General features: G+C 36.1%; 1 protein-coding gene across 2 annotated transcripts in view; it reads right to left on the bottom strand.

Annotated features, from left to right (window-relative positions):
• The window catches only part of SPAG17 (sperm associated antigen 17), a 235,344-nt gene that overhangs the window by 107,678 nt on the left and 113,005 nt on the right, over positions 1-14,661 (bottom strand). For both annotated transcript variants that reach the window (XM_047871565.1, XM_047871566.1), the window contains exons 18-20: positions 8,159-8,313; positions 4,394-4,572; positions 2,775-2,872 (exon numbers count right to left, since the gene is read on the bottom strand). In XM_047871565.1, the coding sequence (XP_047727521.1) occupies positions 2,775-2,872; positions 4,394-4,572; positions 8,159-8,313 (432 nt within the window). The remainder of the gene's footprint in view (positions 1-2,774; positions 2,873-4,393; positions 4,573-8,158; positions 8,314-14,661) is intronic.

Below are 14,661 nucleotides of genomic sequence, written 5' to 3'. Positions count from 1 at the left end.
CAGATAGTTAATATTTTAGGCCTTTTGGGTCTAGAGGCAAAGTTGTGGACATTATGTAGGTACTTATGTAGTAAGCGAGGAAAGTAATTTTTGCAAATATTTTAATAAGTCATTGAATACAAATTTCTTTTGTAATATAAGTCTACTAATAAGAAAAATAGAATTGTTTTTTGGGGGAGGACAACATTTCACTTAGGGTTCAAATTAGTGTTGCCATCATTAACTGATTGAGAATGAAAAGACAAAATAAATTCAACATAAAATAAAGTAAGAAAGGTGGAAAAAAGGATCATAGAAAAGGCAGGATATAAAAGGATTCAACTCTCCTGTTAAAAGAGAGATCATCCAGATATGGATTTTTTTTAAATCTAGTTTATAGTCCCTCTGTACAAGAGATATGCTTAAAATATAAACACACAGCAAGGTGAAAATAAAGAGATGTAAGCTGACAGTTAAATGCTACCTGAAAGAAAGATCTTATCCCTTTATTTTTCTTTATTAATTTCAGAATTGGTTTTCTAAGGTTCATAAAAACTCTGTTGGGATCTTGATAAGAATAGCATTGATTTTATAGTATATTTCATTTCCTAAGTTGAATCTTCTCATCCATGACTATGGTATATATTCCCACTTAATTGTTAAATGTCCTCAATAATATGTGGTAATTTTCTCCATAAAGACTTTGCTTATCTTTTATTATTCTTTTTGGCACCTTATAGTTTTTGTTCTTCTTGTGAATGATATTTGTTTTCGATTACATTTTCTAATTGGTTATTGCTAGTAAATAGAAACTCCAGTGACTTTTCCACGTTGATACAGCAACCTTGCCAACTTCCTTAACTTATTTGAAAAGCCAAACTAACACTAATAGTGATGCTTGTTAATAACAACGCAAAGTCTATAGACTAATTCATTCATCATGGCCACAAAAATTCTAGATAAAATACCATCAGATCAAACCCAGTTATTTATTAAAATAATAACACGCCATGAAAAAATGGTGCTATCATTCTTAATCTATAATGTGCATAAAGATGGTTCTAGGAGATTATTCAAAATTAAAATTCCTAGATTCGACTCACAAAGATGTAATTAAGATGGAATGAAGGCATCTGTATTTTTAAGTCTCTTCTCCCCGGAGACCCCTAGGCATTCATAATACATGTCTTTGTGGGATGAGGACTAAACTTTAGGAAATGCTGAAGAGGAGTTTGCTTTAAAAATGCAAAGATTATTCCTGTTGTTAAATAAGTCTCCATACTTCAATATATCAATAAAGAAGAAAAACCAACATACATTTTTAAATTTTAATAAAGTAAAGCAGCAACTAATAATAAACTCAAAGATTTGCCATGTAATGATGTTTACCATTAAGACCACGAAGCTAGGGAGGCTCACCAATATTAACCTACATTGTTTTGTCGTTTATTGGATACTAATGGGGGTGTGGAAGTCAGCTCTTGCCTACCCAGTATGTGAGCTTACAAAAAAGCTACTGTAATTATTATTATTTAAAAATTTTAAAAACATTTATTCATTTTTTGAGAGACAGAGACAGTATGAGCAGAGGAAGGACAGAGAGAGAGGGAGACACGGAATCCAAAGCAGGCTCCAGGCTCTGAGCGGTCACCACAGAGCCCGACGTGGGGCTCGAACCTACAAACGTGAGATCACGACCTAAGCTGAACGCTTAACTGACTGAGCCACCCAGGTGCCCCAAGATTCATCCGTATTTCTGTGTGTAGCTATAGGTCATGCATTCCCAGAGCTGTATAACATTTCATCATAGGACTAAACAACGCTAGGCATTCCACTGATGAATATTTGAATGGTTTCTAGTTTGGGAGAATTAAAAATAATGCTGCAAGAACAACTCTGTCCATGTGTCTGGGTGCGCACATCCATGCATTTCTGTTAGGCATATCCTTAGGAGTGGAGCTGTTAGGTGAAAAGAAAATCGTTTGCTTGACGTTAGTAGCTATGCCCAGTTTTCCAAAGCGGAAGTGCCCACTTACATGCCAACCACCAGTGTATGAGAATTCACTGTGCTTCACACCTTTGCCAAAATGTGGTATTGTGTCTTAAATTTTAGCCAAAAATGGTTGATCTGACTACATAAAAGTAAAATATTTCTGTATAAATAGAAAAATAAGTGGTGCTTATTAATAAGGAAATTAATACTTCACATATATCCAAATTTAAACTAACAACATTTCTTTGAAAATAAGTTAGATCTGTAGATATTATCTGGAAGTGATATTCATGATACTTTGCTATAAAAAAAATAGTATGTGAAAGAGTAAAAAAAAAAAAAACCAAAACCAAATCTAAATCAAAACCAAACAAATGAAAACCCTCTTTATATTTGTGTATGCATGAATGTATAAGTATAGAGCATACCAAATTGTTAATATTTCTTATTTTCAGGGATTTGGAGACCCAGAGTAATTTTGACTTCTTATAAAAGCATACATTAATTTTGTAATTAAACATTGGAAACAAGAAACAAACACCTGCAGCAGAAACAGAGACGATATGAACAAGGCACCACATTGGATTTGGGTTTTATAAAAATGAATGATACAGAATTCCTTCAAAGTTTATCATCTGGAGGAGGAGAGAGCTTGGTGGGGAGACTGCTCTTTCATTGCAGATTCAATTATTTCTGAGAGGTTAGCAAAAAAGATCGCTTTTGTTCCACCACACAAACTCTCTATCACACAATAAATTTGAATTTGTAAATATTCAGTGTCATCTGTCTTTCCTTGAATTACCTTGAGAGAGCCTTCTAAAATAAAAGGAATCTTTTCCTTCTCTTTTTCTTTTTCTTTTTCTTGATCCGCTATCTCTCCTTTGCTCATTCCTTTGTTACCTAAAGCCAGAGAAAATTAAACTTCTTAGTGACTCTCTACGACAAAGGTTCATTGAAGGACCAAATGTCTGAACTGTAGGGGATCTCAAAGGCTATCAAGTTCAACTCTCCATTTATTCATTCCTGACTCCTTCTCGCTGTCTCCAGAGTGGGTGTCTGAAGTGGGACTGAGCTCCTCCAAGGATGAGGAACTCAACGACCGTGGAGAATGCATTCCATTCTGTGTTGAGACCTTGAAGCTTTTACTGAAGTAGACTCTCTATCCATAGAGCTTTAACCTAATTAATCCTAGCTTAAGACCACACAGAACAAATCTAACTTTTTCTTCCACATTGAAGCCCTCCTCTTGCTATAATAGTCCTTCTGTTTGGAATATTTACAACTTTCCTCACTTAAGAGGTCTCAAACTGAATGCAATACCTACCAAGTGTATTTCAATCTCCAACTAACCGTATTCTGGATTTAACAGCATCTAGATAGTGATTAAACTTTTGGTTCTGTTCAGAAGCAGAATAAAGAAAAGGCAATTTTTCCTGCTCATAGGCAAGTGTGGCCCTAGACACTATTGTGAGAGGGTAGCCCTACCTCTCTTTATATAGTCCCATCCATCATCCCAGATACTTAGTGCTGTCCTTCTGTGCCCCTGTCAGGAGAAAGGCCAAACTGATGGATGGATTATATAACCATTTGAGTGGATGGTGACTGATTCATTAGAATTAAGTCAAACACAAATTCTTTTGGTAATTGACAGAAGTTGCAAAATCTTTGGGAAATATATAGCTTTGCTTCTTTATGAGAAACCATTCTCAACTTATGCTATCAGAAATAATGAATATTATTAACATGGAAACCATTCCCTAGTGAGATATCCTTATTTACCACACAGGTTACCTCATTGTTTTACTCCTTTATCAAGTATCCTTCCTCTTTTTTTCACTCTCTTCTCCATTCCCCAACAGCATCAAAGCCATGGAAATTAACAACAAAAATAAATATATGTATTGACCCCACCCCTTGTTAAGTGCCTGTCACAAATCCTCAAGAATGCATTTTCCCTTTATTTCTAGATTCCTACTCCCAATTAGTCTTGGGATTCTTCTGATTGCTCTTCCAAGAAATGTCTTGTTTTAATCTCACTTTTGGAATCTATAAGTATTCTAATGGAAACATACTGACTCTGAATTTGCGTCATATATTGTCAACAAATCTTAGATAGCTGAAACTATCAACCCTACCAAAATGAAGACATCTGGCATTTCCCTAACATCACATTTAATCTGCAGGACAGATCGAATCTTCCAGATCTGGCAGGAGGTGGCATCAATATAAGACAAATATCCCATTATCCCATCACCAAATTGATCATATTTAGAACTCAGCTATTCTATTTTTTAGAGAAAGCAAAGAGTCACAGAAATTTGTAGGCAATTCATTTTAATACTGAAAATATTCAGTCTTGATTAAATTATCAAATGGAAGAATGTCTTGGGACTTTACGTGTAAGTTCAACCAGTGACTTACTTTTAGGTTTTTTAACAGAATACATTTTGTTAGAAGTGATTTTGGTAGTTGCAGAATATTTCAATTCCAGCTCGGCCTTTGTCCTAGTGATTTCCTCAGCCATTTTAGATTCCTGATATATGGCTTCTTCTTTTATGATCCAATCTTGAATGGAGTTTGCAACAAGTTCCAAATAATTCCTAAAATTAAAAAAAAAAGCAAATAAGAGAAAATGACAATCGAGTTACTGTTAAAGTCAGTAATACTTAAGACACCAACCATGCAAAAAACTTTGCAAAAATGAACTGATCCTAAATTGCCCATATACCAAATGCAATAGACTCAATTATACATCCTAGATGTAATTCGTACAAAGTCATCAAATATAAATATCCAGTGAGCATATGAACAATGCCCAACTTCATCCACAATTAAAGACATGCACATTTAAAAATGAGATGTTTCTAACCCAGTCAAGGATTCAAAAGTTTAATAACACCAAGAGTTGATGACAGTTTAGAGGAACAGTCACTCTCAGCACTGTTAGCTGGAGAGTAATATGGTACAATCTCTTTTTAGAGCAATTTTATAGCATAATAGAAACTCTTTCAAGTGACGATAGCTAATTGACTGACTGGATTAATTGAAATGCTCCAGTCTTGCTGTAAACTTACTGGCCTGGGAATATCCACGCTGTAAATACTGTGCCCTACGCTGCATGTGCACTTAGGCTCACATCTGTGAGTTGTTGCTCACCAGGGGTCAGTCATAGTTGTTCCCAAATCCATTCATTCTATTTATGTGGATGACTGTAATTATTTTTAATTAAATGTTGTATATACTTACAACATTTGAGTGTCCTTAGAGAGTTGTTTCTGAGGAGGTAAGTTGAAATATTTAGGTTGGATAATCAAGATTAGTTATTGTCAGAATGTGTGGAAGTGAGGCCTAAGGCTTGAAAAATAAAGCTACAGGGTTTCTATAGTCAGGCTGTTTCACAATTTTCTCTCATTTTTGATTCCCTTTTAAAGAAATGAACTGAAAACCATAGACTGTGAATTTGAGGTACTCAATATCTTCATTGGGAAGGGAAAAGACATCTCAAACTCATCCTTTCCCCAAATGAACCAATCTTCCTCTCTTAGCTGATGGCAAGTCTATACTTCAGTTGATCAGCCCAAATGCCCTGAAGTTATCCTTGACCACTCTGATTTTCTCACACTCCACTTCGCATCTGTTGGGAAATCCAAATGATTTTTTAAAGCACATATTTAAAACATATTCAAAATCTAATCATTTCTCATTTGCTTCACTGTTCTCTTCCTGGTCTAAGCCACCATCGCCCCTTGCTGGGATGACTACAGTAGCCCCCCAACTGGTCTCCCTGTACCTACCCTTAACCCCCTGTAGTCTATTCTCAACACAGAAGAGAGAGATGTTTTTCACTCTAAAGGCAGATCATGTCTCTCCCAGGTTCAGAACCTTTCGATGTGTCTGCCTTTCAAACAAAACCTAGAGTTCTTGCTATTTATTCATGATGAGGGAACACAGACTCGTACACAACCCAATCAGTATTCAAATGAGATGACAAAATAAAGAATATTTCAGCATGCAATGACTCGGGAATTCCCCAGCCTGATACTTTCTGAAAGAATTAGTCACAAATGTACTCCAGCTGCATTGAAAAAGTAAATCCAAGAAAGAAGACAATATGGTATATAAATAAAAGGGCTGAGAAAGAAAACAGTACAATTTGTAATTAAATGTAAATAATTATTTGTGCTACTTGTCTGTGATTAAAAATACTACTTAACAGTTGGAAATAAAATTTCTAGACAATTTCAAAATGGCGATTTCTTGGGAGTAAGTAAAAATATGTTAAAAATTTTAACATCTGTGGAATGATATTCATACTCATTAGCTCCAATTATGATATAAAAATATTTAAATATGTGATTTAAAAGGATAACCTCTATAGGGATATTAATAGAATATATAACTTTAAAAACATCACACACTAAGAATGAACTAAAAAAACTCAATCTAAGGATGAAAAGGGATTAATCCTAAAGTAGAAATATGCATGTAAAATTAAATGGTAAGAATGAGGCCAAACATACCCCTTATAAAAATAGAAGTGAATAGATTAATTCTTTAAAATATAAAGTTTTAAAATATTGTTATTAATTATTAAATTAATTATAAAAATCTTTCAAAGACAGAGGATCTCAGAGTAGATGGAAAAATCCAAGGTAACACTGAAAAGGCATGTATCTACAAATCAAAATGACGCAGAAAAATAAAAGGGTGGCAGATGGCTGGCTAGAAAGCCAGAGAAAGTCCAGCTCCTTGATGACTTAGGTGAGTAGCTGAACTACCCCTGAGATACTGCCCAATTCTAAATTTGTCACTACAGAAGAAAAAGAAGTCCCTTATTAGGTTAGCCACTGTAGTCCGTTTTCTATTAACATAGTGAGACACAATTCCTAGTTGACATGTAAAATTATTGAGAAAGTCCTATCAGTAAATTTCTGTATAAGAAGACTATCCAACAATATTAATATCAAACGTGGTGAAATTCAAGGTGAAAAGCATTAAGGGGAACACAGACAGACATTTGCTCATATTGATAAAAGTTACAATGCATTAAGAAGGATGCTTCTGAAATACAGATTCAAAAATAAGTTTAGACATACACACATATACACACAATACATGCAAAACTAACAGGAGAAATAGACAAAACTATAATCATAAAGACAGACGCTAATACATCTCTCTCAGGAATGGGCATTTATTGTGAGACGACTGTTTAATTTCATTCCGAAAGGCATCCAAAATCCAAATGTCATGCATGAATGTGTAGAACAAAAATCACCAAAAGTAACTGAAGAAGAAATAGAAATCCTGGATAAGAGATTAACTTTAGAAGAACTGCAAAGCCTGTAAATCATCTGTTCCTCATCCTTTCCCAATATTGTCTCTCCCATTGGGCTCTGCCATCCAGCCCGTAGGGAGCCACTACCTCTAAATAGTTTTCCATGTGAAGCATTCCTACCCTTCCCCAAATAATGTGCTATATTATGTAAGCTACTGTATATGTGAGCAAAGGATTAGCACACGACCTGTTTTCCCAGTTATTCTGTAAGCCCATTCTCTGTGTCTTTCTGTATCCCTTTAAACTAAAACAACGCTGTACAAATAAATAAATAAATAAATAAATACTGGATATACATTAACCGGCATTGAAAAAATAATGAAATGTTCTCATAATTACTGAGAGGACAGAGCAAAGCTTTAAGATCATCAAGAAATAATTAAGGAGCTTGGCAGAAAAAAAAATCACTGATTCCTAGAGGTCTCAGTTTGCTGAGCACCGGACCGCTGTGTTGATATGTCACTCAGTTGCCCTACTTTGGAGTCTTCCCCAGATCAAGTGGAGTTATCCAAAACCAGCATGAAGAATGTCATGTGTTATAGTTTCTACTTGGAATCTTTCAGAGGCAGTTTTATTAGGGTCTAAATAAATCAAATGTAAGGTAATGAAATCCCCACTAGACTTAATGGCTCCAGGAATGATGTCTGTCTTATTTATTTGGTATAGTTTTAATGCTTATTACAGTGCCTGGTACACCTCAAACATGCAACTTGATAAACTAAACTGAAGGTTTAGTGTTTGGCTTGAAGCACTTACCTTAGGCTAAGGAACTGAAAGCTAATTAACCAAGTAACTAACAAGCTAACTAAAATAAGATAATAATTAACTAAACTGTCCAAGGTGGTTACCTGAATCCAACATTGGAGTGAAGAGCAATATTCCAATATTCACAATGCAGACGTTGACTATTCATTGGATTATGAAAGACTAAAAGTAGAGAGTTGTCTTGCGTATGGTAGTAAGAATCAATCCACCTGTATTGCTGCCTGGCTTCTTGAAGAACCTGAAATCAAAATAATTACATTGTTGTGTCTTTTTTTCCATGAGAAGCATCTCCTGCTAAGGTATGTCTCTGCCCCCTTACCCTCATCCCTTTATTTCCACACTGAGAACATCAGTGGTAGAATTTGGGGGGAACATTTCAGCAACTCTTACAGAAAATAAAATACTAGCCTCCAGGCATAGAGGCATTTGCTCAAGTGTTTTTTATTCAGGCTTGGAGATAATAATTAAGTCAAGCAGTTATTTAACGTTTTCCATGCCTTCATATAGATCATCTCATTTTCTCATCATTAAAAACCCCGGATAGGGGCGCCTGGGTGGCGCAGTCGGTTAAGCGTCCGACTTCAGCCAGGTCACGATCTCGCAGTCCGTGAGTTCGAGCCCCGCGTCAGGCTTTGGGCTGATGGCTCAGAGCCTGGAGCCTGTTTCCGATTCTGTGTCTCCCTCTCTCTCTGCCCCTCCCCCGTTCATGCTCTGTCTCTCTCTGTCCCAAAAATAAATAAACGTTGAAAAAAAAAATTAAAAAAAAAAACCCCGGATAAATAGGAACAATTATTTTTCCTATTTTGAAATATTAAAATCCTCATTTTTTCAGTGTAAACTGGAGCTGAGAAAGGATGAGAGGTTTGTCTAAGAAGATAGAGTTCGTAAGTCCTGGTGCCAGGACACCAGTCTCTGTGTCATCATTTTTGCACTCCAAAGAGTGCTCTCCACCACACCATGCTGTAGTACAGAGGAACAAGGTGCATGGTCTTTCTCATACATACTGTTTGCACATGACTTCTAACCTTGGCCTTTTCCAAAACATTCCACCCTCAGCATGCACTGCGATCTCAGCTACTGACAGAGGGGCACAGAGGGCAGGGCACACTTTGTCCTGCTTCTATTTCACTGCCAATCAATATAAGGAAACATGTCCACAGGGAAATAAATTACACAGCTGTGGATTGTTGTTTTTGTTTTCGTTTTCAACATCAATCTCATGAACTTTCAGTTCTCTGCTGGTGGGTGATCTGAAGGCATGGAATTGCATGTTATGTTAGGAAAGGACTGTTTTACTTTTGCTTTCAATTTTACACTGGTAGCATTACCAAAATAATACATTTACTTCCCGAATCTAGTCCCCTGTATGAGTGTCTTTATGGAGTGGTATTGAAACTATTACATCTGTTCCCCGAGAGGCAATACCAGAGACACACATGTGGTGAATATCTTTGCATTAATTTTGTTGTCGTTGTTACATAGGGTACTATTCATTACTTTACTTTTTGGAGATGCAAATTCCTTTTAGACTTTAAACCCCCAAACAAAACTTGTTCATTTCTGATGAACATGAATCCTTCTTTCCATTAGAGAGCTCTGTAAAATTTGTTTTCATGTTTACTTTGGCTGCTAGAATTTATAGCACTAAGTTTCTCAGAGCTATGGCTGCTCTCAATCAATGTTTGATAAGTTTTCAAATAGTATCTTTCCTCTCCATTTTTTTTTTTACTATTTGGCTTTTCCCTATTATCCTATATTAATATTGTGATGCCATGAGCTTTAGTTAAAATTTTTTTATTAAAAATAAACACATATTTATTGAAGCATTATTCACAGTAGCCAAGATATGGAGGCAGCCCAACTGTCCAACCACAGAAGATGGATAAAGAAGATGTAAAATAGATAGATAGCTAGATAGATAGATAATGAAACCTTGCCATTTGCAACAACATGGATGGATCTGGAGGGTGCAATGTTAAGTGAAATAAGTCCGTCAGAGAAAGAAAAACACTATATTATTTCACTCATATGTGGAATTCAAGACACAAAACAAAGGAAAAGGAGACAAACAAAAAACCAGACTCCTAAATACAGAGAACAAACTGGTGACTGCCCAGAGGGGAGGTGGGTAGGGCATGGGTGAACTAGAGAAAGGGGATTAAAAGTACACTTAGTGGGATGAGCATTGAGAAATGTATAGACTAGTTGAATCATTATATTTTACACCTGAAACTAATATAACACCGTGTTATTTATAGTTCAGTTAAAAAATAAACACCTACTATGTGCCAGGTACTGTGTAGGTTCTTGAGGGAAAAAATGAACAAGATAGATGAGATTTTCCTTTAAAATTTAATAAAGATTTTTACAGATCATCCTGGATTCAGGGAGGTGTCCTAAGCAGATGAAATTGATGGGAGTATCTGATTCATAGAATGGACTGGACGAGAGCAGAAGCAGGTTAATGATTAGGAGGATGTTGCAGGAGAAGAGGAGGGTGGCTGTAGCAACAGTGGAGGTGGTGAGGAGCTTGAAGATACATTTTGAGGTACACCCTTCAAAATCTGACGATGGATCAGACATGAGGGATGCAGTCAAGCTGAGATAAGTGAGAACTCTTAGCCTTCTGGCTTGAAGGTGACATTTTCTGAGATGGATGAGGAGAGAAACATGCTCACGTGGGGAAATTATGAGCTTTGTGTGGGACCCTGAAGTTGAGACGCCTGTCATAAATTCAAGTGGAATTTGGAGTTAGGTATCCTAGTATGGAACTAAGAAATCATTTGGAAGATAAAATCATAGCAGTCATTAGCATTAGGTCATAGATAATAGATGAAATCGTCACAAGGATGTTTGCAGAGGAGAGAAGAAGGTTCAGGGCTCAGACTCAAGCCATTTCGATATGTAGACATTAGGTCAACAAAAGTCCAAACAGAGCACTGAGGAGAAGTACAGTTTGGCACCTTGGAAACCGAGAGTGGGCAGTGTTTCACAGTGAAGTGATCAGCTCTGCGATGCTGTGAAAAGACCAAGGAAGATGAAGCAAGATAATTGTCCATTAGATGTGGCAGGACAGTGATTCATAAAGGGGTGAGGACAGAGCCAAATCGAAAAAAAGCCAAAGCCTGAAATGAACTTCCATTTTAAAGATGAGAGATGAAACCCATGTACTTCTTGACACCTCATTAAAAGAACAGCAAAATTACTGGGTTTTAGTACCACAAAGCTGAAGGTCACAGGAGAGGAGACAAAGGCAACAACAGTTGAGAAGCTGGAAAGCAGAAGGAAAGGGGTAACTGCCGGTAGAAAGAAAATCAAATTCTAAGATTAATTTTACGAGAGGCCACAAGTAACCTTGTGCAGAAGTGCAGAAAGGCTCCAGAAAGTACCAGAGCACTGCCCCACTCTGAGAGTGGGGTCAAGGAGACACTGAAAATAGGAAGATTAGAGTATTTTTAAGAAGCCGTTAGGGCCTCCGGAAGCCCTCGATGATTCTGAGCAACTAGGCATCTGCCCATCTCCCACCTCAGCGGACAAAGGGAGGATTATGACCTATAGAAATGACCCCGTGGATTCTAAGAAGAGGGATCCCAGGCACTGCTAAAGGGAAGATGTGCTACAGAAAAAATGAGAATTGTTTAAAAGCATAAATTGATGTCCAAGAAATATAAGGTGACCCACATGTATAATTCTACATTTTATAGTAGCCATACTTTACAAGTAAAAAGCAACAGATAAGATTACTTTTTAAAAGATATTTTATTTGGGGCGTCTGGATGGCTCAGTCAGTTAAGCATCCAACTCTTGGTCTTGGCTCAGGTCATGAGCCCTGTGTCAGGTTCTGCGCCGACAGGGGGGAGCCTGCTTAGGGTTCTGTCTCTTCCTCTCTCTGCCCCTCCCCCACTCGCTCTCTGTCCGTCTCTTTCTCTCAAAATAAATAAATAAAAACCTAAACAAATATATATTTTATTTAACTCAATATGTCAAAAAATTATCATTTCAATCTGTAATGAATATAAAAATTGTTAATGGGATATATCACCTTTTTCATATTAAGTTTTTGAAATTTGGTATATATACTTAAACCAAATATATAGTATACATGTAGTAACATATATAATAATAAGTAATATATACTATATTATATAAGTAATATATACCATATTATTTAAGTAATATATACTATAGTATATAAGTAATATATACTATAGTATATAAGTATATAAGTAATATATACTATAGTATATAAGTAATATATATATATACTATATACTACATATATAATACATAATAGTATAATAGTATAATATATATATTACTTATATAGTATTATAATACTATATACATATATATTAGAAGTAATGTATATACTATACATAAGTATATAAGTATTATTTATATACTATAGTATATACTATAGCAAACATACAGAACGTCTCAATTTGGACAAAGTACATTTCAGGTAGTCAGAAGCTACCTGTGAGTAGTGGTTACCATATTGAACAATGCAGATCTAGAGACTGGATGGTAAGAAGTGTAACTGCCTTCCCCCCACCACTCAGCTTCCAAAACCCTGACAGGTAAGTTATGTCTTTCAGTTAGGAGATTAGGGGTTTCTCTCCTGGAGAATTTAAATGGCTTAAGGGTACAGACTAATATACCAACACTGATGGGTATCCCAAGGAAACTACCCAGCCAAGTCACCCAAAATGAAGTCCATTTATTGACAACTCCCTCCTTCCCTGACCTCATACAGTAGTACTTCCTATGATATTTTTAGTGTCTCATTATTAACATGAAGAAAAAGGCAAATATCATGAGGTATTATTCTCTGAAATGAAAAATAAAGACCAAAAAAAAAAAAGTAAAAATAAACTTGAGAGAAAAAGAAAAAAATTTGAGGAAAAAGACACAATCTAGGGATAAAACACTAAGACCTCAAAGGACTTTAATATCCTCATAGAGATAAGAGATGATATGGTATCAAGTAAGATAAATAAGATGCTATAAAAAAGTAATTTGCAATTATAAATAGAACTTTAGGAAATTAAAAATGATGATAACAGAAATAGAAGCCTCAATAGAAAAACCAAATGAAAGCTGAGCCATATCTCCAGGAAAAAAAAAAAAAAAAAAGACAAGTATTGGAAATTAGGAGAGAAAAGGTAAGGAAATTGGAAGTTCAGTCCAGAAAGTTCAGCACCAGAATAACAGAAAGAAGAAACAGAAAAAACAGTAGGGAGAAGGTTATCAAAGAAATGATTACAGAACATTTGTTTCCTAGAATATAAAGACAGGAGTCTCTGGATTGTTCTGGGCTTACCACTACGATACTTGGAAATAGAACCACACCAAGGCACATCAACAGGAAACCAACAACACTGGAGCAAACAGAAGATCTTAAAACCTCCCAGACAGAAGGAAAAAAACAGGCTCAAACAACTAATCAGGAATCAGAATTTCATTGTTGCTTTTCCTCAAGGACAACCCAAGAAGCTAGAAGACAATTGAGGAATGCCTTCAAAATGTTGAGGGAAAATGCTTTCTGACTGAGCATTTTATGTAAAGCCAAAGTGTCACTCAAACGTAAGGGTAGAATTAAGAGGGTTTCACACATCCAATGCCCCCCCCCCCCGCCAATTTACCTGCCATGAATTTTAATTCAGAAAGCAATTAGAAGTGATAGCCCCCTACAAAAAGGGAGTAACTCAGGAAAGAAGATGACACGTGATTCAGGAACCCAGTGTCTGGTTGGAAAGAGAGGCCAAGGATGTGACCCAGATGATAAGAAAGGAAGCTCCCAGGGCCACAGCTGTGAAGTAGGCCTGGAGGGCAAGCAGGAGTTCAGAGCATATGGGAGAGAGGCGGCTTAGATGATAAAATTGATCGAGTGCCTGTGTGGTTTAATGTATTGAGAGGAGATTTCACTCTTTGGTGGAGAGTTTGGGGATGAGTAATATAAATGCATAGTAAACTACACAAAGGAAAAAAAATGGGAAAACAAACACCAAGGAAAACAAAAATAGTATCAAGAAAGAAAATGTAATAGTTCAGCTATGAATAAAATTTATAAAAATGAAATAAACTAAATATTCAATATTGAGCTACACAAAAATGATGATATAGTTAACAGTGTTAGAGAATGGGAAGAAGGGAGTATATGAGTGAGTGTGTACGTGTGTGTGTGTGTGTGTGTGTGTGTGTTCACATGCACATGCATATGCTAGATGGGGGTTGGAAGCATTTCCTCAAGAGAGAATCAGTTGATGGTGATGCCCAACCAAAAGTAAAACTAAACAAAATATACTCATTATTAGAGGTAACTGAGTTAAGTAACACAAGAAACCTGTAAATGCCTTGAAGATTTTTACCTCTGAGAATTTGGGCATGGGGGTAGGAGGGAGTTGCTATTTTTCATAAGACTCTTTATAGAACTTTCTGGGTTTAAAACTGTGTAGAAGTAGGGGCTCCTGGGTGGCTCAGTTGGTTAAATGCCTGACTCTTTTTTTTTTTTTTTAATGAAATTTATTGACAAATTGGTTTCCATACAACACCCAGTGCTCATCCCAAAAGGTGCCCTCCTCAA

This window comes from Prionailurus viverrinus, chromosome C1, assembly GCF_022837055.1.
Source record: "Prionailurus viverrinus isolate Anna chromosome C1, UM_Priviv_1.0, whole genome shotgun sequence".
Classification (NCBI taxonomy): Eukaryota; Metazoa; Chordata; class Mammalia; order Carnivora; family Felidae; genus Prionailurus; species Prionailurus viverrinus.
Note: the sequence above shows the minus strand (reverse complement) of the source record. Positions and strands in the feature narration are given on the sequence as shown.